General features: G+C 40.8%; 1 protein-coding gene and 2 non-coding genes across 4 annotated transcripts in view; 2 read left to right on the top strand and 1 right to left on the bottom strand.

Moving 5' to 3' along the window:
- Positions 1-26,221, top strand: part of prkcz (protein kinase C, zeta) — a 78,307-nt gene that overhangs the window by 44,292 nt on the left and 7,794 nt on the right. For both annotated transcript variants that reach the window (XM_028408991.1, XM_028408993.1), the window contains 12 exons: positions 1,498-1,629; positions 2,559-2,649; positions 3,995-4,050; positions 4,136-4,330; positions 7,581-7,678; positions 8,762-8,848; positions 11,044-11,179; positions 11,327-11,414; positions 12,077-12,196; positions 14,674-14,753; positions 16,349-16,438; positions 24,614-24,729. In XM_028408991.1, coding sequence (XP_028264792.1) covers positions 1,498-1,629; positions 2,559-2,649; positions 3,995-4,050; positions 4,136-4,330; positions 7,581-7,678; positions 8,762-8,848; positions 11,044-11,179; positions 11,327-11,414; positions 12,077-12,196; positions 14,674-14,753; positions 16,349-16,438; positions 24,614-24,729 — 1,289 coding nt within the window. The remainder of the gene's footprint in view (positions 1-1,497; positions 1,630-2,558; positions 2,650-3,994; positions 4,051-4,135; positions 4,331-7,580; positions 7,679-8,761; positions 8,849-11,043; positions 11,180-11,326; positions 11,415-12,076; positions 12,197-14,673; positions 14,754-16,348; positions 16,439-24,613; positions 24,730-26,221) is intronic.
- Positions 6,705-6,798, bottom strand: trnai-uau (transfer RNA isoleucine (anticodon UAU)). The gene is made up of 2 exons: positions 6,761-6,798; positions 6,705-6,740 (listed from the first exon to the last, which is right to left on the bottom strand). It is a non-coding gene; the product is annotated as a tRNA-Ile (tRNA).
- Positions 22,929-23,001, top strand: trnav-uac (transfer RNA valine (anticodon UAC)). The gene has a single exon. It is a non-coding gene; the product is annotated as a tRNA-Val (tRNA).

The following is a 26,221-nucleotide window of genomic DNA, read 5'->3' on the forward strand; positions in this document are numbered from 1 at the left end:
AAGATCTGACTGTCTCTTTGTAATGAAGAACCCCTGCTGCTTCCTGGACTGCTTCCTTGGATATTTTCTGTCACAGCAATCGACAGACAGTGCCCAGCAGAAGCTGCAGAAGCTGCAGTAGCACTATCAGTGCCAACTATTTGCAATTAAAAATGAGGTATTTTAGAGTATGATCTACAAAAAAAGCAATTGGTGACATGCTATATGCTAAACTGAGATGGTAAACATCGTTATGTACTTGTTATGTACCTGCTAAATATTAGTGTTAGTAATAGTAAATATGTTAACATCCTATAATTTTGTCATTTAATTAAAATGCAGTGCTGGAAGAATTCATAACTGATGATGCTGCATTAAGCCTTTTCTTGCCTCTTATTGCTGGTCACTGTCAGGTTTTGTGTATACTGTGTAGGAAAAAGAGCGGGGCAAAAGCTAGTGATTAATTTATAAATGTATGCCTTAACCTCTGTGGAGAGTTAGATTAAAAAGACTGAACGAAGTCTTTGAAGCTGAAGCATTTCCATAGCAACAGTGCACTGACTGGGACTCTTTGTTCTCTACACTGTCAGCATTTACACACCCTGTGAATGAACATCATCGATACAGCCGAGCACACACGCTGCATCTTAAGTGTCGTCTCCCCAGGGAGACATTCCGGTGGCAGGTTTATTGATGTCCAGGGACACTGAGCCGCAAACGTACATCCTTTGGTACTAATATAGAAATGTAACACAAGCTAAAAACAACAGCCACAAAGACTGTTATGTAACGGAGGCTGAACTTTAATACGCCTCAGTTTTACAATGGACAAGTGATGGGCCTGACTCCTGTGACTGACAGAGTCTGTATTATAGAATAGGGCTGGGAACATGTCAACAAGTCAGACAAGCTATATGTGAGCATAAAAATACACATTTTTTATTTGGTTTGTACTTGTCTCAATGATACATTGACAGCTGTCAGATCTTGTGACACCATCCCATCCTCGTTTGAGACTGAGAATTTAAAAAATGTTTACCTAATAGACACTTGTCTCAATTGCAGTTCTTCCAAAACGTGTACACCAATGTTACCTGTAGTACATGTTTGTCATATTAATATGACTAATAGCTTATAACTAAAATGACTGTGTGACAACAGTGAGGTGTGGCTGGTTAGTTCATAAACACTTTTCTTATTTGCTTATTGCTAAACATGCTAATTGCTAGTTTGGGTTTTTTTTGGAACCTCTGCAGCTTGTGGGGTGATGATTTTGGTTAAAGTTTGTGACTGACAGATCAGATCATCCAGTATTACTTTCAAAGCGCTTGTCCTTTCCAAATGTTTTATAAGGACAACTTCTAGATGTTGTATTTGGAAAAGGGTCCATCATATCGTGCATATGTAACAGTGCACCCTGGTAATTAGTTCTTTATATATAAAAAAAATCAGTATAGATTGTATCAGTCAGTGTGTAAGTTAAAGGCTAACCTGTCCTGTCGTGTCTGTGTCTTACAGAAAGCCTACTGTGGCCACTGTAGTGAAAGGATATGGGGACTGGGCAGGCAGGGCTACAAGTGTATCAACTGCAAACTGCTGGTCCATAAGCGCTGTCACAGACTCATCCCTCAGACCTGCCAAAGGCTTATGGTGAGTATTTCATCATGTCCTGAGCAGTGAGCAGCATGGTGCCAGCTTGTCATATCCAATGCCAGCACAGCATTCTGCCAAAGATTGAAATCAACGTACATGATGTCCACGCAAATGTTGAAGATTATTAAAACACATCAACACACCCCCCCTTCACTCATTGTTGAAAGCTCCCCCTTTAAGCATACAGGAGAATTCCAGTTATTACAACTTATTTTGATACTTAGTTATACAACAATACCCAAGTAATTGCTGAGACTGCATGGCACCTTTTTACTCTACACATAGTTTGTAAATTCTCTTGCCCACAATGCAGCTGCAGATAAATAGGTCAGATATCAGGGTGTGTTTATTGTCTTAGCTGATGTAGCCTGGATTAATCACAGCCAGTGATGTCTGGACAGTCAAGTCATTTTTAGAATGTTTGTGCCAAAAAGGGTTATTGTTTTTATGAATAATATCTTAAAAATGTTAAGCAGCTGCTGCAGTAACACAAACACAAAAGCCCTCTTTGAATACTTCCAGCATCTCATCCTCCCATTCTTTTGAAAACACTTTGCTCCACGTAATCAGTCAATTTGACTACAAAGCGAGCGTCTGACCAAATACCACAATCCAACACAGCCTCTGGAGACCAAAATCCTCTCACAAATCAATGCAGTCAATGCAGTATTTGCTCTGGCACTGGACCTACAGTCTGTGTTATCTTCACTGCAGATAAGTGACTTTGTGTCTTTATAAATACATTTTCTCCTGAAACCTCCCTTTTGTCTTTTAAGCCTCTGAGCAGACACACATTTCTTTCTGCAAACATGATCCATCGCAAACTTTGTCAGGAGTGTAAAGCCATGATGAGTGGATATGTCAGTGGATATTTGGGAGAGTACGTTGGGGAATATTTTGATGAACTTTTGAAATTCTTTGTTCAGGATCCAGTCATGCCATCACAGGAGCCCCCTGCAGATGCCAAGAGCGAAGAGGTGGACCTTCCACCAGAGGACACAGAGGACACAGATGGGAGTAAGATACACTTTATACTTTTGTTTTTTTAAACGAGTGGGATGTTGTCATGTCAGCAGATCCAGCCAAATATATGCTGATGATATTTAGTTGTGGTACTTGACATGAGTGGTATTGCCTGCTTATGTTGCTTACCTGTAGGATTAAATAGGAGCTCTGAAAAAACATGGTGGCTTATAAGTACTGCAGCATTAAGTATTGAAATAAATTCTCTGGAGGCGAAATCACAGCTGAGTCATCCACAGCTTGCATCAAATCAATTTTTTTTGGGGAACATCTGACCCTGATTGATCATTTTGTGTGTTATAAAACACAAAACTGTAAAAGACTATAATAACTAACAGAATTAGTCAGTACTGTATACAATTGTACAAAAAGTGTGTACACTGTTTGCAGACCTGGTAAAACACAAACTTGCTGCTGCTGACCATACTTCACATCACTTATTCTGCCTGCAATGTTAATATTTTTTAATATTATTTCAATTTTGTCAAACCTGTCGGCTCCCTTTATTCTAGTGTCTAGATTGTAACAAAGGAGAAATGGTCCGGGTCAGTGCAGGCCTGTGGCAGACCACTGCAGCCGTGCAGAGCTGTGTTAACTTTGTTAATTCACTCCACCACAGTGTCCTGAGCCGTTCCTTCTCTTTGACTTTGTTGTGTTATTTGATGGCACTGGGCAGCAGCTGTCATCCAGTAGTCACCATGGAAACATGGCTCTTGGCTCACACTTTGCCTGGGGGTTCAGTGGCTAACTATGCTTTGCTTTGAATTTTGTAAGGCCTCTATCTCGGTGGACATTTGCATGATCTGTCTTTTGTAGTGTAACAGTGTAGTCCGAAACACAACAAAACACACAAAATAAGTAAGAACAAAATATAACAGCACATGTCCCTCAGTGGTACATCTTTTTTTTTTGCCTTTTTGCTCTTTTATAGCAAAATACTCTGTAGAAGTTAGGGTTCTAGTTATAAAGGGGCTGTCAGTGGCTCAGCAGTCCCTGAATAATAGAATGGATACTTGGGTGAAAAGTGATTGTGGACCTCGGTTGCTTCAGCTCACTATCATTCTTATGTAACTGTTATCTAACCTCATCACTACTCTCTGCTAGGACCCCACTGAAGTGACTCCGTTAAAAGGAGACTGTTGGACTGATGTGCAGTTTGGGGGTCCCTGCTATGAGATATTGAGAGATTTCCAGTGGATTAACCTAGTTTGACATTTCCTGTGAATCGACAGACTTTATTCTGTGTAGTTGAACTCCCTCTTCTGGCCGAGAAAAGAACAGCAGCCAATTAAAATCACATTTATAACGTTCTTCAAATGTGTGGATCTGTCTTTTGCAGTACCATTTTTACCACACAACTGTGCAGTGGATAAGCCAGAGGATGGAGATTCAGAGGTGAGAAGAACTCATATTCATTTAATAGGCAGTGATGTGACATGTATTAGCTTGCTCATTGCTCTATGATCTTTATGCTCTCTAGGACATAAAAGCAGTAGTGGATGGCATCGACGGCATCAAGCTGTCCCAGGGCTTGGCTCTTGGGCTAGCTGACTTTGAACTGGTTCGTGTGATCGGTCGCGGCAGCTATGCTAAAGTCTTGCTGGTTCGGCTAAAGAAGAACGAGCAGATGTACGCAATGAAGGTGGTAAAGAAGGAACTGGTCCATGATGATGAGGTGAGGCTCTTAAGCACATCTGAGATGTCAGGGGTGGGAGACGGGGAGATACAGTAATTTATGAATAGACAAACTAGGTTATGGACATTTTTACCATGCTAAAGAAAAGTACACATAAGAGTGTGAATAAGCCCTCAGATGATTGCTGCCATGTGGGAAGAATACTGGAAGATGATGAGTACTCTTCATTTAGTGAGGACTTGACATGCTGAATATTCAGGCCTCTTCACACTTCTCATTACTACAAGGCTCATTGCAGCGCTCTTGTACAGATGTATTTCCTTTATAAGAATGGTGGTAAAAGTGAAAATAAGACCATCACAGTGTTGATCATTGTATTGTTTGCCATCCATTTTCCATATCTTATGATTTCGGCAGTAAAAATACAAAGATGAAATTACTGACAGCGATTCATCTACAAATTTACTACAGTGTGAAAAGGCGGTGTTTTGTGTTTCTAAGGACAAGTACAGAGACCAATAACTCTAGGGTAAACTCTGACTAACAGCTTTTACTCCTTTGGGTTGCCTATAGACTGAGTGACATTACAGGATGGGTCAGGAGGTGTGTCACCACACACTACAGGCATTTGATTCAGCTTTCGCCATTGACTGACTTCTCCAGTACACATAGAGATGTACATAATGTACATGTACATGTACATTGCTTGTCCTATTTTCCAGCTTTACATGCATCACCCAAGGTTAATAACATTCCCTCACCAGAGAGGCTGACCCAGCTAATGTATCTGTTCTACATTTTATATCTGCATGCCACCTGTTTGGCTTCTGCACTGGCCCAGTCTTAATTTGTCCAGATTTAACTTTATATGAGCAACAGCAGGAATCTTCTAAAGTAATTGTCACAACATGCCGTTTGATTTTATTGGCGGACACACCACGTGGGGTTGATTGATAGTTACCTCTCCCAAAAGGCTTGTTGTGAAAAGGGCAATTAAATTGAACATGCAGAGCATGCTTATAATAATTACATTAATTTCCATAGAGACATATGTCCTCTAGCTCTTCCAAGGAAAGGCACATCTTTGCTTTGATACAAAGGTCAGATGTGTAGAACTGGACATCTTATGGGTTTTAGGACATAGTGAAGCAGGGGGGAAATTACAGTTAGCTCAAAATACCAGTGCCTTGGTGTGAGCATTTTTTGTGTGCATTTACTAAGGATGGGTTCAATGCAGTGAACAAATGTCCTTATGTGAAAAATTTAACAATTTAAGATGTTTTTCTTCCAGTTATGTGCTGAAATAATTTTTTTTCTTGTCAAACACTAGATGGCGGTATTGTTCATCATATAACTATATAAAACTGAAGAAACCAAAGGGCTCATTTAACCAGGCTGAGGGACAGTGTCCAGGTCTAAAGCTTTGTCCAGTATCACACTATAATCTTGTTTTTTTCCCCTTACAGACACTCCTTGAATTTATCTGTAAATACAAATATTCTGTGACAGCTGAAGAACAAAACATATTTGACTTCAATGCAAAGATTCAGTTTTTACTCCAGCATGTACATTTGGAGGAAATTATCAAGTCTTCCGGTGGTATGAATGGACATCTCCTTTCCATTTATGCTCTATTCATGTCCATTAGTTTAATAATTCATCTAAATGGCAGCCATAATGCCTGGCATCAAAGGAAGCTTGAAAGAGCTTTCTACTGACTTCAGACTACTAAAGGAGCTGAAATGACCAATATGCGTTGTGTTGTAATGGCGTGGTCTACATGATTAGTTGATCAGAAGGAATTTTGCACTGCACAATATGTTGTCTCTGTGTTGTAAATGAACTATTAGCCATAGAAAAGCACAGCATGGGGAGCGTACATTGTAGACTGTACACTGTATTGTAGCTCCCATAAAACATCAGCGACACATCACTTATTGCCACTTTGCTTAGATGCTGATGTAGTCTCAACTTTTACTTTTTATTTTTGAAACACATTTCATGATCTATTTTTAGAGTGGTTTTTACCTGCAATGCCCATTTTTTTCTTTTCTAGTAATATAAACTCTGGTAGTTTTTGGTTTGTGTGGGAAAAATGTGTCACACACTGGTAATTATGGCTTTGTTAAAAGAAACACTATGGTAAAAAAAATTTACTTTTTCTTTGCTTTAATAAACAGAAGACACATATACACTACCGTTGAAAAGTTTAGGGTCAGTTGGAAATGTCATTTTTAGTATCTTTAGTAATCCCAGAGCGAAATTGTTTAAAGCTCCTGCCAAGCAGTGTCATACAATGACTAGCAAGGTGACACAACAATTGGACAACCCTGCTATCCCACTGAGCCACTGCTGCCCCCAATTAGATAAGATTTTATTGATCCCCAGAGGGAAGTTAAGTTGCAAACTTTACTGCTCCAGGTGAGGCTCGAACTCACAACCTCGGCATCTCTCTGCAGGTTACTGTCTTATAAGTACCGCGCGCTGACCGATTGCGCCACTGGAGCTTTGCAATCAATGAAGATAACATCACAGTGATCGGACAGTCCAGACATTGTTAATGTGGTAAATGCCTATTCTAGATTCTGATTTTAATGGAATATATACAAAGGTAAACAGAGGCCCTTTTCCAGCATCCATCACTCCTGTGTTCTAATGCTACATTGTGTTAGCTAATCATGTTAAAAAGGCTAATTGCTGATTAGAAAACTCCCGTGAAAATATGTTAGCACAGCTGAACTGTTATGCTGATCAGAGAAGCTGTAGAACTGTACATAAAAGAATTACATTTTCAAAGAGGGGCTCCCACTTTAACTAATGCTGCTCCTGCAGCTGTTCTATTTTAATGTAATGTGTTAAATCTTTTTCAAGCCTACACCAAAAATTAGCTATTTACATACTACTAAGGCCTGGCAACATGATGCTGCCTCTGATATTTAGATGCTGTCAATAAGTAGATTTGGTTATGATAAAAAAAATATCCTACCCTCCACACACATAACAATCTCAATGAGTTTTTTCTTCATGTCCTTTTATCACCATTGTAAATAAACTGTTTTCTGTGATGACACCTAGGAGCTTTCATGATGCCCCGGTGTCTTTTGGCACACCATCCAAAGTCCACCTCAACAAAAACAGGGTTTCCAAAACGTGATGATCCCCAGACTGTTTGTCTGTAGCACAGTGTGTCTGTGTTTGTCTGAGAAAAAGCCCATTGATTAGACCAATTGATTGTTTATACATTATCTCTCCTTTATCTGTCTTCATCCGTCTCCCCTCACTCCTGCAGGACATTGACTGGGTACAGACAGAGAAGCACGTGTTTGAGCAGGCGTCCACCAATCCTTTTCTAGTCGGCCTCCACTCATGCTTCCAGACAGAAAGTCGGTAAGGGCACGATGAAACTGACATTTGTGGGACTGTGTTTAAAGCCAGTAGATTTCAGTCACAGCTAATGCTACCTGACAGTGCTTTTCGGGGGAATGAAAGTGTACTGTAATGAAGCTTTCAGCTGCTACACCTTCATTAGGGAAAAGTAAATCTCAAGCTGTGTCTTAGTTCAAAGGGTTCAGAGGCACAGCCTTTGCAGAGCATAAAGGACTCACCAAGTCTTTTAAAAGAGTCTTTGCTCAAGCCACTGCTTATATTTAACAAATGTACTCTGCAGTGCCAGATCACGAACATTGCATTCACCCTTCACTACTAAAAAAAAGAGTTCACGTTCATCTCTCAGCTCTGTTTGAAGGATCTTAAAAATGGGAACAGCCTTCTTGCACTGCTGTAATGCAGCCTTTGAGGAATGTAGGCCTTCAATTAAGAGAGGGCTTCAATATAAAAAACATCAAATAAATGCTACTGGTGCAGTACTGGTTGTCAGACAGATTAAAATATGTCAGATTTTCCAGATGTGTCTTCATTATCACCTCCACTGACATATTAACCCCTCTCTCCCTTTGCTTAGAGCAGTTTGTTTTGATTGATTTCTGCACTGATTTGCCTCATTTTATTGTATTTTATTAAGTATTATTTGTTTATTACTATTACAGGAATACAACAATGCATCATTTGTAGGGTTTCACAATAGTGTAGGACCCAATTAAATAGGACCTCCTTCTATTCTATACAAAGAAGTAGTCTCTGGATTCCAGTTGGAATTTCAAGAGGCAGTACAGAATATATACCAAAACAGAATCAAATAATTTGGCTAGATATACAACCAATCAGAGAAATGAAGCATGTGACATAGGCAAGGCAATCTACAAAAGATATCCAAAATACCATGTAGTAGAGCAGGTGCACTGACTAATCACTTTGTTGGTTTTAAAAATCCAAGGTTTTGTGTAATTTTGCAAATATTTTTTTAACAAGGCATCTTATCATAAAAGCTATCTTATTTTATGCATTTAATTGTGATATAGTATAGTATATATTACATGTCGTAGTAATACATTTTCTGGCTCTGGTTTCCAGGTTATTTCTGGTGATTGAATATGTAAACGGCGGGGACTTGATGTTTCATATGCAAAGACAAAGGAAGCTCCCTGAAGAACATGCACGGTAAACATCCAGATGTACAACATCTGTTTTCATACATTATCTAAATAAATGTCCCAGTCCAGAGTATAAGCATGTATATACATATATAGATAACGTTTAGATGTGGTACTTCCAAAATCCATCGTTATTATATTTTTAATAATGCATTGTTAATAATAAAACCTATCTGGAGCAGGGCAGTGCAGCAAGGCTGCCAGGAATAGTCTGCTTTATCTGTGGATGACACTGAAGTGGGTGAACTTCTGATTCAGTTTTGGTTAAGATGACATCTACAGAGAAAATACATCTTTACAATTGGCATCTCTTTTGGGATGGACTCCGTGAACCTCCTCGAAAAGGGTTATTTCACATGATGAATGTGAATGACTGGATGTGTGTTTGTAGTTCAGTACGAACAAAAGTCCTGTGTTTTATGGTGTAGCTGAAGTGTGTCTGTTTAGTGGAGGATGCTTTAGATGTACTGTCTTTGCTTCAGTGTTCCTCAGCAGCTCGGAGTAGTTTCCAAATGTATGGTTAATGGGATGCTTTACCAGCCCCTCATGGACAGGGCAACACTGCCAAAACTCAACTTAACACGCTTTTTTTTCCACCTCTGAGAAATATAATGAGCACCCATAATTCATTGTGCTTGTCTACTTATGGGGCACTCCAACTGCGGCTCTGATAAATGCTGGATCAAAGGCTGGGTAATTTAGAGAGGCACCACTGGGCCCCTATCGGCCCCAGCAATCTGGATTCTGGAGACAGTGGCTGTACATATGCAAAGCAGCATGTTAATCACTCATAATGATTGTACATATTCATGAGCAGCGCTCTTAGAGAGAGCCCTTCTGCATTCCCCCGCGCAGTGGGGGAGGCGGGCCGGTGGGCGAGGGATGGTGCGGCTGATAGGGTGCAGCTTCTATCAATCTGATGGCAGCCATGAAACAAACACGTACAATGGAGGCTGTCACAGTGAAAATGTTGGGGAGTAATGTGGGATCTGTGAATTCTCTGTCAAGTGCCGCCAGTCTTCTCCCACTGTGTTTGACAGTCATGGATTTACAGCAGGCAGACAGAGAGAGGCTCATCAGTGTTAATGAAGGCTTATCTGCTGCAGTCAGAATACACACTACCTACACATGGAGAGACACATTATACTGACTCACAAGACTGATCCATGGTGGCGGACTTTAAGGATCTGCTGCTAGGTCGTAACGGGCACAGTGTCTCTTAGCTGTGACAGCGCAGTGAAGAGGCTTAAGCTACATTAGCACGCTCTAGCTGCAGTGTATGCTGGGATGTAAAGTATAGTGCTATGCAAGCAATTTAACCCTTGTGCCCTCCTCAGGCTTTTTTGTACATTTTTTTTAACTTACAATTTAATACAAGAACTTCATGTAAGGGCCTACATTAGGAAAACAGTTGAATCTGGTGGAATACAGTAAAAATTTCAAACATCAATCCTCTTCTTCAAAATGAAATGCTAATATTACTTTCATACTGTTACACCAGTAGGATTAAAAAATGTGGTTTAAATTGAGGTCACTGGGGCATTTTTGGCCACGAACGTGTCCAGAGGGTAGTAAAATGGAGGAGGGCACAAAGGGTTAAGCACTTGAGATAATTAGGTGCAGGTCTCAGATCCTTCTACAGTAGAACAACAAGCCCAAACTCTTTTCACCACCAGAAGAACAAGGTAAGAGAAGTGTGCCCCCCGCAGACCACTGATTATAACATCATGGATTCAGGATTTGATTGCCATACTACTGGAGAGCAGTATGAACTGAAAAATATTTTTACTGTAGAATCACAACTTATTAACTTGTTTCATTTTCCTTGAATTTGTACTTAGATTAAATCAAAACACCATTCTTCCATGCCAGAAAAGCAGAAAGAATCAATCATGCATCATGCATGAAAACAAACCAAAGCTTAAAATTGCAATATTTCATTTAAACCACTTTATTCTTCGTGTCTCTCTGAAAAAATAAGACACCATTAAAAGACAAACAAACCCTTCATCCCTGAGCAAATTTGTCATGAAGGATTTCTATCGTTGATGTGCATAGTTATATTCAAAATGCTATGTGGAGGCTGTAACAAGGGAAAATGTTAAAGATTAGATTTTGATATGTTTTCGTACAGACATGCTTAGCGTGCAGGTGGAACGAGTAGACGGATCATTTTCTGCAGTTCTCTCTGCTCCCTAACAGGTTTTATGCAGCTGAAATCTGTATCGCTCTGAACTTCTTACATGAAAAGGGCATCATCTACCGTGATCTAAAGCTGGACAACGTTCTCCTGGACCACGAGGGACACATCAAGCTTACAGACTACGGCATGTGCAAGGTAAGACGTGTATTTATGATTTTTTTTGTAGTGTGTAGGCCTATTAATAATGCAGCAAACCAGTCTTGACTTGAAGCTCTTTTTACTTCACACACTGCCTCTTTCAAGATTAAAACTGCTGTTCTATCTCTCTTCACTGATAATAAGGAGGGAATTAGACCAGGTGACACCACCAGTACTTTCTGTGGGACTCCCAACTACATTGCACCTGAGATCCTCAGAGGAGAGGACTACGGTGAGTGCTCAATCACTGTGATCAGTAAACGTTATGAGTTAACATTTACATGACGTGTCTACTTATGTCAATGGGACTCTATGTTCATCCATTCACACACACAATTACTCATACTTCATCCAGAGCAACGCTGAGTTGATGATGGCCTGTTGAGACAATCCTATGTCTTATTTTATCTCTTGTTTTCTAGTGCCTCTGCTCCTTGAAACTGAGTTATAAGCATGTATTTGTTGAAATCATCCTTTAAGATCCTGATGTGCCAGACTTTACCGATATTCCATCGTCACCTCTTACACAGGCTGTGAGCATCAGTGTGAGGTTGTCTGCAGTAAACCAGTTAAAATCTAGTCATCAGAATCAGAATCGTGTTTATTGCCATGTAAGTGAAGAGGTTTTAGTGATTGCTGCGTACACGTATAACAACATGTAATAAGAAGACTGCATTGCAGGCTACCTAGAATTAGGGTACCACTAAAAATGTTTAATGTGCATTTTGAAGAAAAGGATTGTTAGAACGTTAAATTATTCACTCCATATGGACAAAGCCTGCTAATCTCTGTTTGGAGGACCTTGTAGCAGCTTTTGTTTTTGATGCAGAGTTGGGCAGCCTTTTCCTGCTACACTCATATGAATAAATACCATTTGTTTTGGTTCCTTCACAGGCTTCAGTGTGGACTGGTGGGCTCTGGGTGTGCTGATGTTTGAGATGATGGCTGGGAGGTCCCCGTTTGACATCATCACCGACAATCCCGACATGAACACAGAAGAGTACCTCTTCCAGGGTGAGACACAGGAATCTGCTTTATACCTATAAGCCTCACACTGCAAGAGATGGTCATCACATGTGAACTGGGATTGAAAGCAGCTGCCGTTCCGAAACCATTAGTGAACACTGCATAAGTGGTTTACCAACATCTTTGCTGTCTTTACCAATTGCTATTTTATATTACGCAAAGAGCGGTACTGAAACAATGCCCAGTTTGAAACTGTTCAATCTTCTGTGAGCAATGGGCTTTTTAAAGCTTTTAGGCATCTACGCAATGGAAAGAAAGCATTTCAAATCAAACAGAAACCTCCTGGGCAGAAAACTTTTACTTTAAACTTTAAATCTTGATTTTCAAGCATTAACAGAAGTGTGCTTCTAATTTCATTCTCTGTAGTATAAGAGACTGGGATTATAGAAGAGTAGTGGGGAATCAAATGTGAATGCCGAGAGCACATAGCAGGCTGTGTGGTGCCATTTATACAAAAACATGTTCATTTACAGCTCATGGCTTAAAAGGATTCATGTCTGTGTAACTCCAGGCTCAGATGGGTCTATGATGCTTCATAAAAATGAAAGAATGTCAGATTTTAATCATTTTATTTTTTTAAATTTTTCTTTCATTACTGTTCAGTGCAGTCTATCGGTCCACTCTTATTTTCTGTATCAGTGTCAGTGTATATTGATTTACACTGGTACTCTGTGGTTTTTTATTTCCTGTTGATAAAAAAATGCTCGGCCTCTTTGTTTCCCCTTTTACACTTTGTAAATTCTTTCATTTTCAACTTTTACTACCTTGAAAATCCAATTTACTGAATTGTATAGTGCAGATTCAGTTGAGAGATCAACTGGACATTTACAGGTTGAGAATTTCTACCTTTGGTCTGATTAAATTCTTTCGCTTACTAAGTACAGAAATCACAATAGGGAGGCTAAAATACAGGCTGATTTTCTTCATGGCTTTGCTGACAGGACACAGTCACAGTTCATTAAAACTACCAGAATTTCACTACAAATAAAGCTGACATTGAATTTTTTGATGTGTGTGATCCCAAAATGGAAATATATGTATATATATTTAACACTGCACATACACTACCGTTCAAAAGTTTGGGGTCACCAGGCCAGTTCTATAGATCAGACATCATTTTTTATATCTCCATCCTATTGTTTCGAGCACTTTAGATTCTTTAGATTTACATTCAAGTTCTTCGATCGGTTTCCAGATAAATTAAACCAATCAGCGCCAAAGCTGAAATTTTCTCCTTCTTATTGATGCTACACTTAAACTTGGTACTCTGACCAGTTGAAGTAACAAAACTCAGCAGAAACACTGGGTGTGATCACACTCTCAGGGTAGACGGACCTCAATAATTTCTGCTCTTCTATTTGCATGTATGTGTTTCCTCGAGCCATATGGTACCCTTACGTAGCACGCCCCCGAACTTCCCTCGCTCACTCCCTCACACAGCCACCCACACAGTCATCTAGAACAGAAATTCCTCCATACTACAGTGTGACGCATTATTTCTCAGCTGTGACTGTCAGGAGCATAGCGCGGCACCACGGCTAGCATCTGCCACCAGCACCGTCCTCTTGGCGGTCGTACTGGCAGAGCACCGGGTTCCTGGATAAAGGCCTGCCAATGAAAATCCACCCTTACACTATAGGAGCCTCACAGCCATATGCCACATAACTAGCCCCTGTGCCAGGCTCTTCTTTTGGGTAAAAGTGCACCAAATGCAAGGTTCAGAGCTTCAGACTGAAACATTTAACTCAAGGGGAAATTCAGGCATAAGACATAACATATCTCCTAATCTAATCCCATGTACAGGTATTTCACAAGGCTAAACCAGTTGATGATTAATAACACTAACTTGATTTGATGACTGTTTTTATGCATAATTTGGTGGCAGTGTGATACTATGCAATCATTCATTTTATAGCTGCACAAGGGGGTTAAGTTGCTTACAATGATAATTAGTCAGACATAGTGGACATTTTCCACCAGGACAATATCAGAATGCTTGCTCACTTTTTAAGGTGCAATATGTAAAAGAAAAATACCACACAAAGGTAAGAATATCGAGAGATGTCACCTGTCGACCATCCCATCACCTTTACCTTGATGTTGAGTGCCCATATCTCTGTAAGAACGTGCCCTGGCCCTGAGTGAAGCAGAGCTGCAGTGGTGTGGGGGTTTGAGGAGAAAACTTTCAGTGTGTTTTTTTAGGTTTTATTAGGATAACAGTGTTTAGTTGTGTTAGTCTCAAGGCTGTTAGTAGGCCATAAAAAGTGAGAGAAAGAAAAGAAATAGTGTCCTCTGCATCTCTTCCCTTTCTCTGACTCCCACGCAGCAACCATGGTCACCCATGGACAGGGTGGACTGAATCATACTCCCCCCTGCTCAAGATTGTCCCTTTCATTGTCTCTAACCTCCTCTCTCTCTCTCTCTCTCTCTTTCTTCTGTTGTTGCTGTCCTTCTTTTTTATTAAGTTATTCTTGAGAAGCCCATTCGCATCCCAAGGTCTCTGTCGGTGAAAGCTGCCAGCGTGCTCAAGGGCTTTTTGAACAAGGTGAGAGCAGTCTACTATCTCTCTCTCTCTCTTTTTCTCTGTATCTGTGCACTCACATCACCATGTGTGGGCTCACGGCCAAAAACATGAGCTGTGTTTTGGACATCCAGGAAGGGCCTCAGTCTAAAACTGCCTGACAGGATGTTTGTGCCTGCGTTTTTCTGCAGAATTAGGGCACACAGCAAAATAAAGGTAGCACTGATTATTCCTGGTGATAAAATACAGAAAAACAACAGAGTATTTTTTTCTTCAAATTAGATCAATTCCAATGTCAGTGTTAAGTTAAAAAGTCACAAACCTGGACATTTGTAAGACGTTTTGTACTTACTGTTGACCTAAAATAAAGAAACACAGCAGCCTAAAACTGACATCTACATGCTGGTTAAAATGATTCTGAAGGCTGGTTCTCAGGTAGTAAAACTTGCCTTAGTACTTGGTGGACAAGCCCTTTGTTGGCCAGCACAGAGGTCAGATGTTTCTTGTAGTTGGTCACATTTCAGGAGAGATTTTGGTCCACCTCCTTACAGACATTCTCCAAATCCTGAAGGTTTCATGGGTTGAAGGTTGCTTGGCAACTTTTAGCTCCCTACCCAAAATTTCTATGTGATTAAGATCTGGAGACTGGTTAAGCCATGTGTTTATTCTTTAGCCACTCATTTGTTGCCTTGTTTGGGTCATTGTCATGCTGGAAGACCCATCCACATCCCTTTTTCAGTGTTCGGGTTGAGGTTCTCATTAAAAAAAAACAGCGTCAAGTTGATGCCAAAGAGCTTAGTTTTGGTCTAATCTGACCACATGACCTTCTCCTGAGCCTTCTCTGAAACACTCAGGTGTTCATTGGCAAACTGTATACGGGCCTGTACATGTGCCTTGTTGTGCAGGGGGACCCAGGGGGCGGTCAAATAATTCCTCCACTGTATATCAGTATTTCAACTCTCAATACTGTCTCCAAGCCCTTTAAATTAGAATATAGAAATAATACAAATAAATAAAAGCTGAGCTAAGGAGAATAAAACTGATAGAATTATAGAAGGGCAAGGACTTCAGTGAGAATAAAATCAACTGGATGCAAAGGGGTGCTGAACCAACTGGAAGCCTCCGATACAGTAGACATGCTGCTATATATGATATCAGAGATAGAGGTTACCAGACACAGCCGCTAGTTAATGTATCAGCTTAAGTATCAAGTCAGGATCAGCTCCAGCACGCATGTACAGCTGGTAATGTTATTGAACGTTCTGGATTCTGACAGTGGTGTCGGCTGCAAATGGACCTTGATCTGAAGCGTCTTCCATCTCCAGTAAGAACCAGTGGCATCATTTTTGCAGGGGGCTTGTGTGTATGACGTCTTCTGTTGATGCAAACAGCCTTGCAGCTTTTCACATGTACCTACATGTGAAGCACGTGGTAGGGAGGTCCATTCTCAAAGACCTGTATTTAACATGCAATATATAATAAGAGATTGCTGTATGTGTAACATACAATTAGCCTGTTACCATGATTGTTTACAGTACATGCAGATGTAGAGAATTTTAGTCTCACATATCTATAAAATACAGTTTTGTGTTTCTGACTAGCTGCTTTCATCCTAACAGGATCCTAAGGAGCGGCTGGGTTGCCAGGTCCAGACGGGCTTCACAGATATCAAGTCTCACACATTTTTCCGCAGTATAGACTGGGATCAGGTAAGAGCTGACATTACAGTGTAGACAAAATATACATTGTGATCTTTTGCTGAGCTGTCCTGACTGAATAATTTCTGACCGATCGTACATTTTTGCTTGTCCGCTAACAGTTCTCTTTGTTAAGGACATGTCCGCACTGCGACTTAGTTGCTGAACATTTTTGATCCCGTTATCTAGATGATAGAAAAATATTTCAGCATGCTGCTGAGCCAGCACGGGAGGTTTAAGTACCAGTATAGGCATAGGAATTAAAGCCAACATAGGGCTATGCTTACAACACTTCCATGGAGTTCTCCATCAAGCAGCAGGTTTCCTCTTGGTAATAATACTTATGCACAGGTCAGGAGCTGATAGGTTCAAAGGTCTGCTTGATGTGGAGAAGGGACGACCACAGCACATTTCCATAATATGGCACCAACAAAGTACAATGCTAATGCTGGAAGTGCTAAAAGTAACTGGCTACAACTTCCACATTATCTGTGCTGCTAAGTAGAAGACAACATTCAGGTGTGCTGCTTTTGACGGCTCCTGACAGCTGATGTGGGGTTTGTCTCGACACCCTGTCAGCTCACTTCGAACCTGTATATGTAAAATGTAGAAACAACAAACACTGCACGCCTACATTTAATGCCAGCCTGCTCTCTGAGAGAACAGGGCACAGGTGTCATTACACATTCTGAATTTCCTTCATCACACCTGATAGTGTGTGTGTTCTACTGTATGAAGAGCTTAAACAACACCCCCTCCTGTGTTTGATCCGAACAGGCACACGAGTGAGGTGAAGTCTTTTTGTGTGCGCGTGGGTGTACGTGTTAAAAATGGATGATATAGATACTGTGCATAGACTCCTGTTGCACCCCCCCCCCCCCACCTTCTGTGGAGCAACACGGCAAATGAAAGTGAATTTTTACATTCACACACATCTGAAACATTCACACTGGATGTGTGTGTTAAGGCTGATTGATGGCATAAGTCTGCCACACAACTTATTTGAAACTAACATGAAAGCAAAGTCTGCGCGAGCTATAAAAGACACAACATTTAAACGTATTAACTAAAAATAAAAACTTTGTGTAGCTGATGGTCCCTCCCATTGTTTTGTTGAACAAAAGGCTCATTATCGTGGCTTTTTCATAAATGCTTACAAAAATAAATGAAAGGTGCTATTTATTTAATAGATGAGTCGTCAATACAGTATTTAACCAAGCATTTAACTAAAGTTGGGTCACGTATGTCGAACCAGTGTTCTGGCTGGTGGATCCATTTGCTTATTCTCTCTTTAGATCTCTCTCTACCTCAGATTTCGAGACTGCTCAAAAAAAATAAAGGGAATGCTAAAATAACACATCCTTGATCTTAATTAATGAAATATTCCAGTTGAAAATCTTCATTCATTACATAGTGGAATACGTTGAGAACAAAATAACATAAAAATGATCAATGTAAATCAAAATTATTAACCCATGGAGGTCTGGATTTGGAACCATACTCTCCTCCCAGACCTGGATTAAAGCATCAGTCAGCTCCTGGACAGTCTGTGGTGCAACGTGGCATTGGTGGATGAAACGAGACATGATGTCCCAGATGTGCTTGGGACCGGTCATGCTGGAGGATGTTGCAGGCAGCAGAACGTTCTCCACAGCGTCATTAGACTCTGTCACGTCTGTCACATGTGCTCAGGGTGAACCTGCTCTCATCTGTGAAGAGCACAGGGATGGATGAGCTGCACTACCTGAGCAACTTGTGTGGGTTGTAGACACCGCCTCATGCTACCTCTAGGGGTGAGAGCACTGACAAATGCAAAAGTGTTCAAACATCAGGCAGAAAGGATGAGAGCAGAGAACTGGTCTGTGGTTAGCACCTGCAGAACCTCTCCTTTATAGGGCTTGTCTTGATCACTGCCTCTCATTTCCACCTGTTGTCTGTTCCATTTGCACAACAGCAGCTGAAACTGATTCACAGTCAGTGTTGATCCTAACTGGACAGGCTGATTTCAAGTGTGACTGACTCGGAGTTACATTGTTTTCTGTAAGTGTTCCCTTTATTTTTCTTGAGCAGTCGCACAACAGCTCTTTCCCCATTTAGATGTGTTTAAATTTTGCGCAGGCCACGTTTTTCTTCACTCACATTCCCAACAGGGTGTAACGTGTGGAAGTAACTGTGACCTCCACATCTCGTGACGTCACATGCATACCCTCTATTTAAGACCGAGACAGTCCATGCATGTATTCATATAATCATATATTCTTCTATAATCACCTGGATAACACAAAGAACTGATTCGGAAACACTGGTTTGTTTCTGCATCTTTAACTGGACTAATGTTCACAATTACAGAATGTGCTTGTTGAATGTTGTGAAAGGGAATTTACATAGATGTGTTATTTTTGCATTGACTTTGACAGCCTCTGTAGCAACATCTTTATGTTTGGTGTTCCCTAAACCAAAACTACTGGCAGTCAATTCAGTACAGTCTAGTAGTAGTACTCTAATCTTCCTGAAGTTATTTTTACACACTTATTGTTCAGAAAAAGGAAAAGATATTTTGAAAAAGGAACATATTAATACTATATTATTCATCCAATATTCAGTCATATCTATTTAATAAATTTGAAGTAGTCTTTGTAGTAAACCTGAGGTAATATATACTCAAAGACCCATCCTGTATCCTCTTTGTCGCAATGTCTCCCAAGGGACAATTAGGTAGGGTGGCAGGTAGTAGTATAGTGGCATAAAAGGGGAGGAAAACTATTGTCAGAGTGTGTTAATGAGAGCTGCCTGAGTTGCCTGTGAAGTGCACACCAAAGGCAAACGAGGGAGAGATATCAAAGCGAGGAGAAATCCTGAGCCCAGTGACAAAGCTCCCACATAGCACTGAGGGAAAACAAGTTGACAAAGCTGTGAGAGGTGGAGAAGCGACGCTCTCTGCCCTCAAACTAGAAACCTGTCTCCAGACCTGACAGGCCTGGCACGCCGCTACTGTTGTTACCACGTATTAATATTCATCAGACATTTCCTGAGGGAGCACTGAGTTTTCTCTCTGAAGAGATGACACATTTGAATATCATTTACCTGCCATCCTCTTTTATTCCCGTTCCAAATGCACAGTTCTTTACTGCCAGAGAACTGTCAGGGTGATGAGCGCTCAGGAGAAATTGATCATTTGGAATCTGGATTTTTACTACAGTGCATTATTTTTTTTATTGATAATGATATCCGTCACCCTGTACTACATCTTCCCTTTGCACACCATTATTAACCACGAGTCTGAATCTAACCATGAATGCAAACAAAAGTGATAGTTTGCAATGGGACAAAAGGTTGGTGAAGGTGAAAAAAATCCTGTCGCTGGTTTAAATCAGATGAATAAAATTTAAGCCTGAAGGCCCTAAATTGTATTTGTTTTATAGTAGTTTTAAAGTTTGTTGTGACAGTAAACTTGATACAATAAGTCTGTCATTAAATCAGTATTACTGTGAACTTTTATACTTTGAACTTTTGGAGTTAGGCTCAATTGGCTTTCTTGGTTTCCAGCTTAAACACAGAGATAAGCAGCATACAAAACAAACAAACAACTGATTGACTGACATATGAATGCTAGCACAAACCAAATGCATCAAAATGAACCAAAAAAAGGACGAAGTGTCACTAATGCAAGTCTAAAAATCAGTGCTGAGACAAACATGGAAAGTGAGAAGGAAGAAGTTATGAACATTTGGTCTGGCAAAGTGTATTTTGTGTATTCTGGAAATCCTACAAGTTCAACACAGCAACATTCATATGAGCTGTCCAATCAGGTTCAGACCTTTGGTTCCCTGTTAAAAAGGCCATCATGACCTCTGATTTAACCAGGACCGTGTTATACCTATGCTGTGGTTTAATACAGGAGACAAATAGAAGAACATAATATATAAGAATTATGGCAGTTTGTGTTCTAATTAAAGATATGGACAAGTGTGATCTATAAACTAGGAGTAATATTGGTGCCTGACATATTCTACAGATACAGTAAATGTGGAACAGCTTTAGCTGTGAAAACTGCACAGGTTTCCTCACATCTTATCAGTGAGGAAACCTCAACTAAGTTTACCAAGAGGGAGATTTTTGTTAGATTCTGCTTATAAATCGGTTGACACCAGCTGCACACTTACATATCTGTAAACATAAGCATGTCGCATGTTCACTATCTGACAGCAGATCTGTATGAGAAGCAGCCAGACATTTTAAAAGATAATTTACTTCATAAATCTGAAGCAGCGGTGAAGAAAAAGGTGCTTGGCCTCTCTGATGTTAATCTCCTCGCTCCTGTGGAGACTCGTGTGTACACCGCTGTGGAGTACGACCGAGAGAGAGGGAGGTGAAGCTGAAGCTCAGAGCGTGTGATTAAGTGAAACCGCAGTAGTGTGTGTGTGTGTGGCTCCATGTCTGTTGACTGTAGTTTGTCTCCAGTCACATTAATGCCCGCCTCACTGTCACATCATCATCATCCAGCCCTGTCCTGAAAGCATGAATGTTACTGGAATGCACACACACACACACACACACACACAGGTGCTGTGATCTAAGAACCCATGGCTCACCTGTATAGCCCAATAGCCCAAGCACATACTTAGCTCTTTCATGTGCTCCTCTGGCCTCAGGGACACTTGGCGTGTGTGTGTGTGTGTGTGTGTGTGTGTGTGTGTGTCTTCATTACCACCTCACAGAGCTTCAGCACGCCCAACAACACATCAGGGAGACTGTGGAAAGTAGGAGGAGAGGGATGTGAAAAGATAAAAGAATTGACAATGAGAAAGACAAACACAGGCAGAGAGGAGAAAGATGGAGACAGGATTTGAGGGGGTGACACTGACAGGAGTGCAGGTAGGCGTGGAAAATTCTGCAAAAGAAATTAGCAAAAAAAAGCTTGGGAGAAGGGGGGACAACTTGAGAGAGAGGGAGCCATAGGAAGATATAGAAAGAGAGGAAATGAGTTGTTTTGTGTTTGTTTGTTTAAAGCCAAGTGCTTTGAACTAATAACACTAATGAAGCAGGGAAACAAGAGCCAGCAGCTCCATAGCAACAACACACACACACACAGCAAACAAATGATCAGCGTCTAATAAGGTATTCAACTGAGCTGGTTGTTTGTTAGTTGTGTTAACAGTGACCCATATGAACAACACAAACTTTGGTTTAGACTTAAACCACTGTGTTGGACTGCGGATTTCCATCAAAGCAAACAGTAAAGAGCTTCAGCTCCTGTTCTCCATTACAGATGACATGTTTTACAGCACACTGTAGACACAGCTCGGTTACATGCTTTCTGTCTGTACCTGAACATGACAATGCATTGTGCCTCTAACTTCCTGTCATTACTCATTTTAGGTGTCAGTGTCAATGTCAGTGTCAGCACAGCTGCTGTCAGTAACAATATCATGGCTTTATCTGTAACACTGCACCTTGGTAACAGCGGCGCAATGTATCGGTCCCAGTGTTATTTTTTGTCTAATTCTTAACAACTGGTTTGTTATTTATTTATTAAGATATAATTAGTTACAAATGAAATATTCTATTCTAAACTGTTCTGTATGAACGGTATTAGTACACCTTAGGTAGGTAGGTAGGGTAGGAGATTTTGAAAGTAAACACACGCCCCTTTCTCTCGGAGCTCACCCCGAAGCCACGCCTCCCCTCCCCCGCGCGTGGCGCTAACACGCCTGTTGGGAACTTGGGGTAACACTTTTAGTCTGAGTGGAACTCAGATATGGCTGGTTGAAGTTTTGAAGTTTTATACTCTGGACAGACTAACATAAAAAACTTCTGTTCAGCTATAACTGGATGACTGCTCACCCTGCACTTACTTGGGTGTAGGTCAGACTGAGATTCCTAGATTTAAAGATTGAGCAGTTGTCCAGAGACTGAGAAATCGAAACTTGACTCACTTTTGGAACAAGCCTCAAGTGGCCACTAAAGGAACTGCAGTTGTAGTACTTCTGCTTTGCGTCATTTCTTTCTTTATTCATTTGTTGCTCTGCACAGACCTTAACTCAATACCCTGACACAGATGCACTGAACTGCAGACCATCCTGCTAATAGACCTTTTTACAGCAGACTGCGGTGAAAGCACAGGTGTATTATCCTGCTGCTGGATTACTGTTAAAGTTTACAGGGATTTTTAGTGGAGCCTAGCCATCCTTATTGCACCTGTGCTTTCCCTGTGACTGCCATGAAAGAGTAAGACAGCACAGAGATTCTTCCAATCATATGAGCTGCAGTTGACTGGCGTTAATTATCCTTCAGTGTATAATTAATTTCGCCATTTCTTGTGTGGATAAATGAAAGGGGCAAGTGCCCTTACACCCCACATTAACCAGCCACCACTGTATACATTCAGAAGTGAATTTCATGCTTCAGAGACAGGAGCTAGTCGGGCAAAAATAGACCCAGTGAGAAAAGATAGCAAAGACGAGAAAAGGGCTTGGCAGGAGACAAGTAAGACAGTAAAGAAGGTTCCATAGTGTAGTGGTGATCACGTCTGCTTTACACGCAGAAGGTCCTGGGTTCAATCCCCAGTGGAACCAATAGACAACCTTTAATTCTATGTAATTTTTGCCCATTGTAGGACAAATGAAGGTTTTCTTAATCTTAAATTATTTGATTCTACAAGCAATAATGCACAATATTCATGTGAACAAGTCTCTATTGCATAGGATGAAATTTTGCTATTGTGTTGCCTTCATGATGAGAATGAAATCCATTGATTCAACTCTATTTTTAAGCTTCCTTCCGAAGAGGAAACAACATGTGTACCTGCTGCTTTTCTGAGCCCATCTGACTTCATTGTGTTCTCAGAAAATGTCCTCAGTGCACATTTTAACAGGATGAGGGACTGATGTGAAACCATGGAAACAAACCAGACAAAAACTCTCGTGGCTGAATCACTCAGGCACAATTATTCTGCTGCCTCAACCTTCTCCATTCTGTTGTTTTTCTCTCCCTGTACAGTCCTGCCTTCATCACCACTGAAATGTTAGCAACACAGTGCCCATCTTTCACTGCCACGCTGTTCGTTGAAGGCTCTGTGACTGATTAATCATCGAAAATAGTGCAGGTTCAGGGCCGTCTTATGTTCGTCAGTCACATCATCACTAAAACATTCCACATTCAATGTTCCCTGTTCATATTCTTAGTGTCAGCTTATAAAAACCCAATAGGAATGAAGTACTGCACTATTCCGGGTAAAATGAAAGCGTTGTCACTGACATGCTGTACAAAAAGTCACATTTCCTTTATTGGTGTCCTTTTCACACTCAGGTGAATTTCACTATTATGGATATTCACACACACACACACACACTCTCATTTGTCCGTCAAGGCTTCAATGTTCAGCAGCAATGGAAATTATATGTTGCCAGGTCTCGGCAGTATGCTGCTCTAGCTTTGCTTAAGTCTATAGTATGGTCCTATTTCCCACCATGACCATGACGGCCTGAGACTCACCAAACACTGACATCAACAAAGTTACTGTCTGCAGCTACCATCTTCGCACTGTGTGTAACATCAAACTCACATGGGTTGCTCTAACATGAATGTGTATTGAGTGAAAAGAACTGTGATGTGGCTTCAGAGGGGACAGGCCCTAAGGGCTTTCAGAAACCACTTAATATATTGTGGTTAGTTTCACTGATTCTTGTTAAGGTAGTAATGACAAACACAGACTACTGCCACCTGCTGGCAATGATAAACAGGGACACAAACACACATGCTAGTTAGCCATTAGCTGTAGTGTTTGTGGCATGTTCAAGGCTTTCCTTGGCTGTGAAACATTTATATATCCTCATCTCTGAAAGCAGGTCTCCAGTTAGCACTTAGCAATTAGCATTAACACTGTAAAAAGGAGGCTGCTTGGTGTCTCAGAGGCTAGGTAGACTTGGTTCAACTTCTCCCCTTGCACTGCACTGAAATAGCCCAGTTTTCCAGCAACAATGGCAACAACAGAAGGGTGTCTGTAAGAAGAGGGTGTTTGAAACACTAAGTGAAACACGCTCTCAGTATTCTACTCTGCAGTGAAAGGACTTCCCCCCTGACAAGCTGCACTTCTTTCTCAACAGACATGCTGACTTGCAGTGTTTTCCCTCACAGAGTATACACTAATATAACCTAATGTGTTTTGGTGTGTTTGTGTTTCCTCAGCTAGAGAAAAAGGAGGTGACGCCGCCCTTCAAACCTCAAATCTCTGACGAGTACGGCCTCGAAAACTTTGACACGCAGTTTACTAATGAACCAGTGCAGCTAACGCCAGATGATGAGTAAGTATTTGTTTTTTTAAACTCTGTGCATCAATAAGAGAAAGCACAGTGAAGTACACTTTCACCCACACTGTGGATGCTGTGCCATCTTCACTTGTTCATCCAGTAATGAAAAACATCATCCCTCCACCCCCCCCACCCACCTCCCTGTGAGTAGAAAACACTGATGTCTTCATCCATCAGGGACATTGTTTTGATTATTACAAACATCCAGCCTTCAGTGTATGACAGGGGCCCTTGTTTGGGATTTAACTTTGGAGAGAAAAGGCTGAAGAGATCTGGCACAACAACAGACAGCCTCCGCTGCTGCAGACTGTCTGCAGCTGTAAGACACAAGCAAGGCCTCCTCTGTGCAGACACAAAATGGATTCCACAAAGCTTTGGCACATCTCCTTAATAGACTTTACCAGGCTTATGTTAGATGATGTTTCCATTTAAATCCTTGCTGGGCTGAATGCTTAGGCTCCAACATTCAGATGTCTGCTTTAGGCTGCAGCTGAAAAATTCATTGCATTGATCCTTATTAGTGAATGAACGCATGACTGAACATACATGCATAGGAGGTATCAGCACATGGAAGAATACATGAGAATGTACATTGTATGGATGTAAGGGCAGGATGAGGATGAACATGCATTTGTACTTTCAGTTACACCTTTAGTGGTTGTCATTTGCGACAGCAGAGGAGGAACCATGAACCAGTATATGTGCAAGCAGTGGCACAAGAAGCAGTTAACATGGTTACGGGTTATTTTTACCATTTACTGGCTGATTTACTACTGCAAAAATATCAAGATATCAGTTTTATCCAAAGGTTGCTATTGTCATTTCTAAAGTTCCCTCCATTTTAATTCACTCAACACGTGCTAGTTTTCAAGGTTAGCCTTGCTAGCGTGATATTTCATTTCTTTATTTATTCAGGAGGACGATGAGTTGAGTGCAATTGTTTCACAGGGTTTACTAAGCAGGATTCCACTTTCAAATCTCCTTAGCTGTATGAGTAATAAACACACTTTATTCTGCTTGGATCTCACGCACAGCTGCTCAAATCAAGCAAAAACCTTGTTGCTCTATACATGTGGGGTTATAAATAATGTGTATATATGCAAATTTCATCATTCTAGACCTTATCCTTGTCCTCTGGATGTTGTGGCCATGAAAAGGCATTGAATAGTTTTCTATGAGGATTTAAAAAGGTCTTCTCCTTGAGGAGAACCAAAGTTCTGTTAACGGGTATAATAATAAGAACCTGGTTATCCTCTGTTGTGTCAGTGCCCCCCCACTGGTCATGGACAGGCCACCAGAGAAACACAGTAACTATAAACTACTATAAATACAAGGTAATTATGTTATGAAGTCATTTTTCTAAACTGTCTTCACAGGCTGATTGTAATTTGACTATTTACTATGATAAAACCGGACTGTAGCTCTGCTGGGCCTGATGCAGCAGTGTGTGTAAGATTCAGAGGAGGTGTACATCTTAGTATATTAT

This window comes from Parambassis ranga, chromosome 7 (genome assembly GCF_900634625.1).
Source record: "Parambassis ranga chromosome 7, fParRan2.1, whole genome shotgun sequence".
NCBI classification, from domain to species: Eukaryota; Metazoa; Chordata; class Actinopteri; family Ambassidae; genus Parambassis; species Parambassis ranga.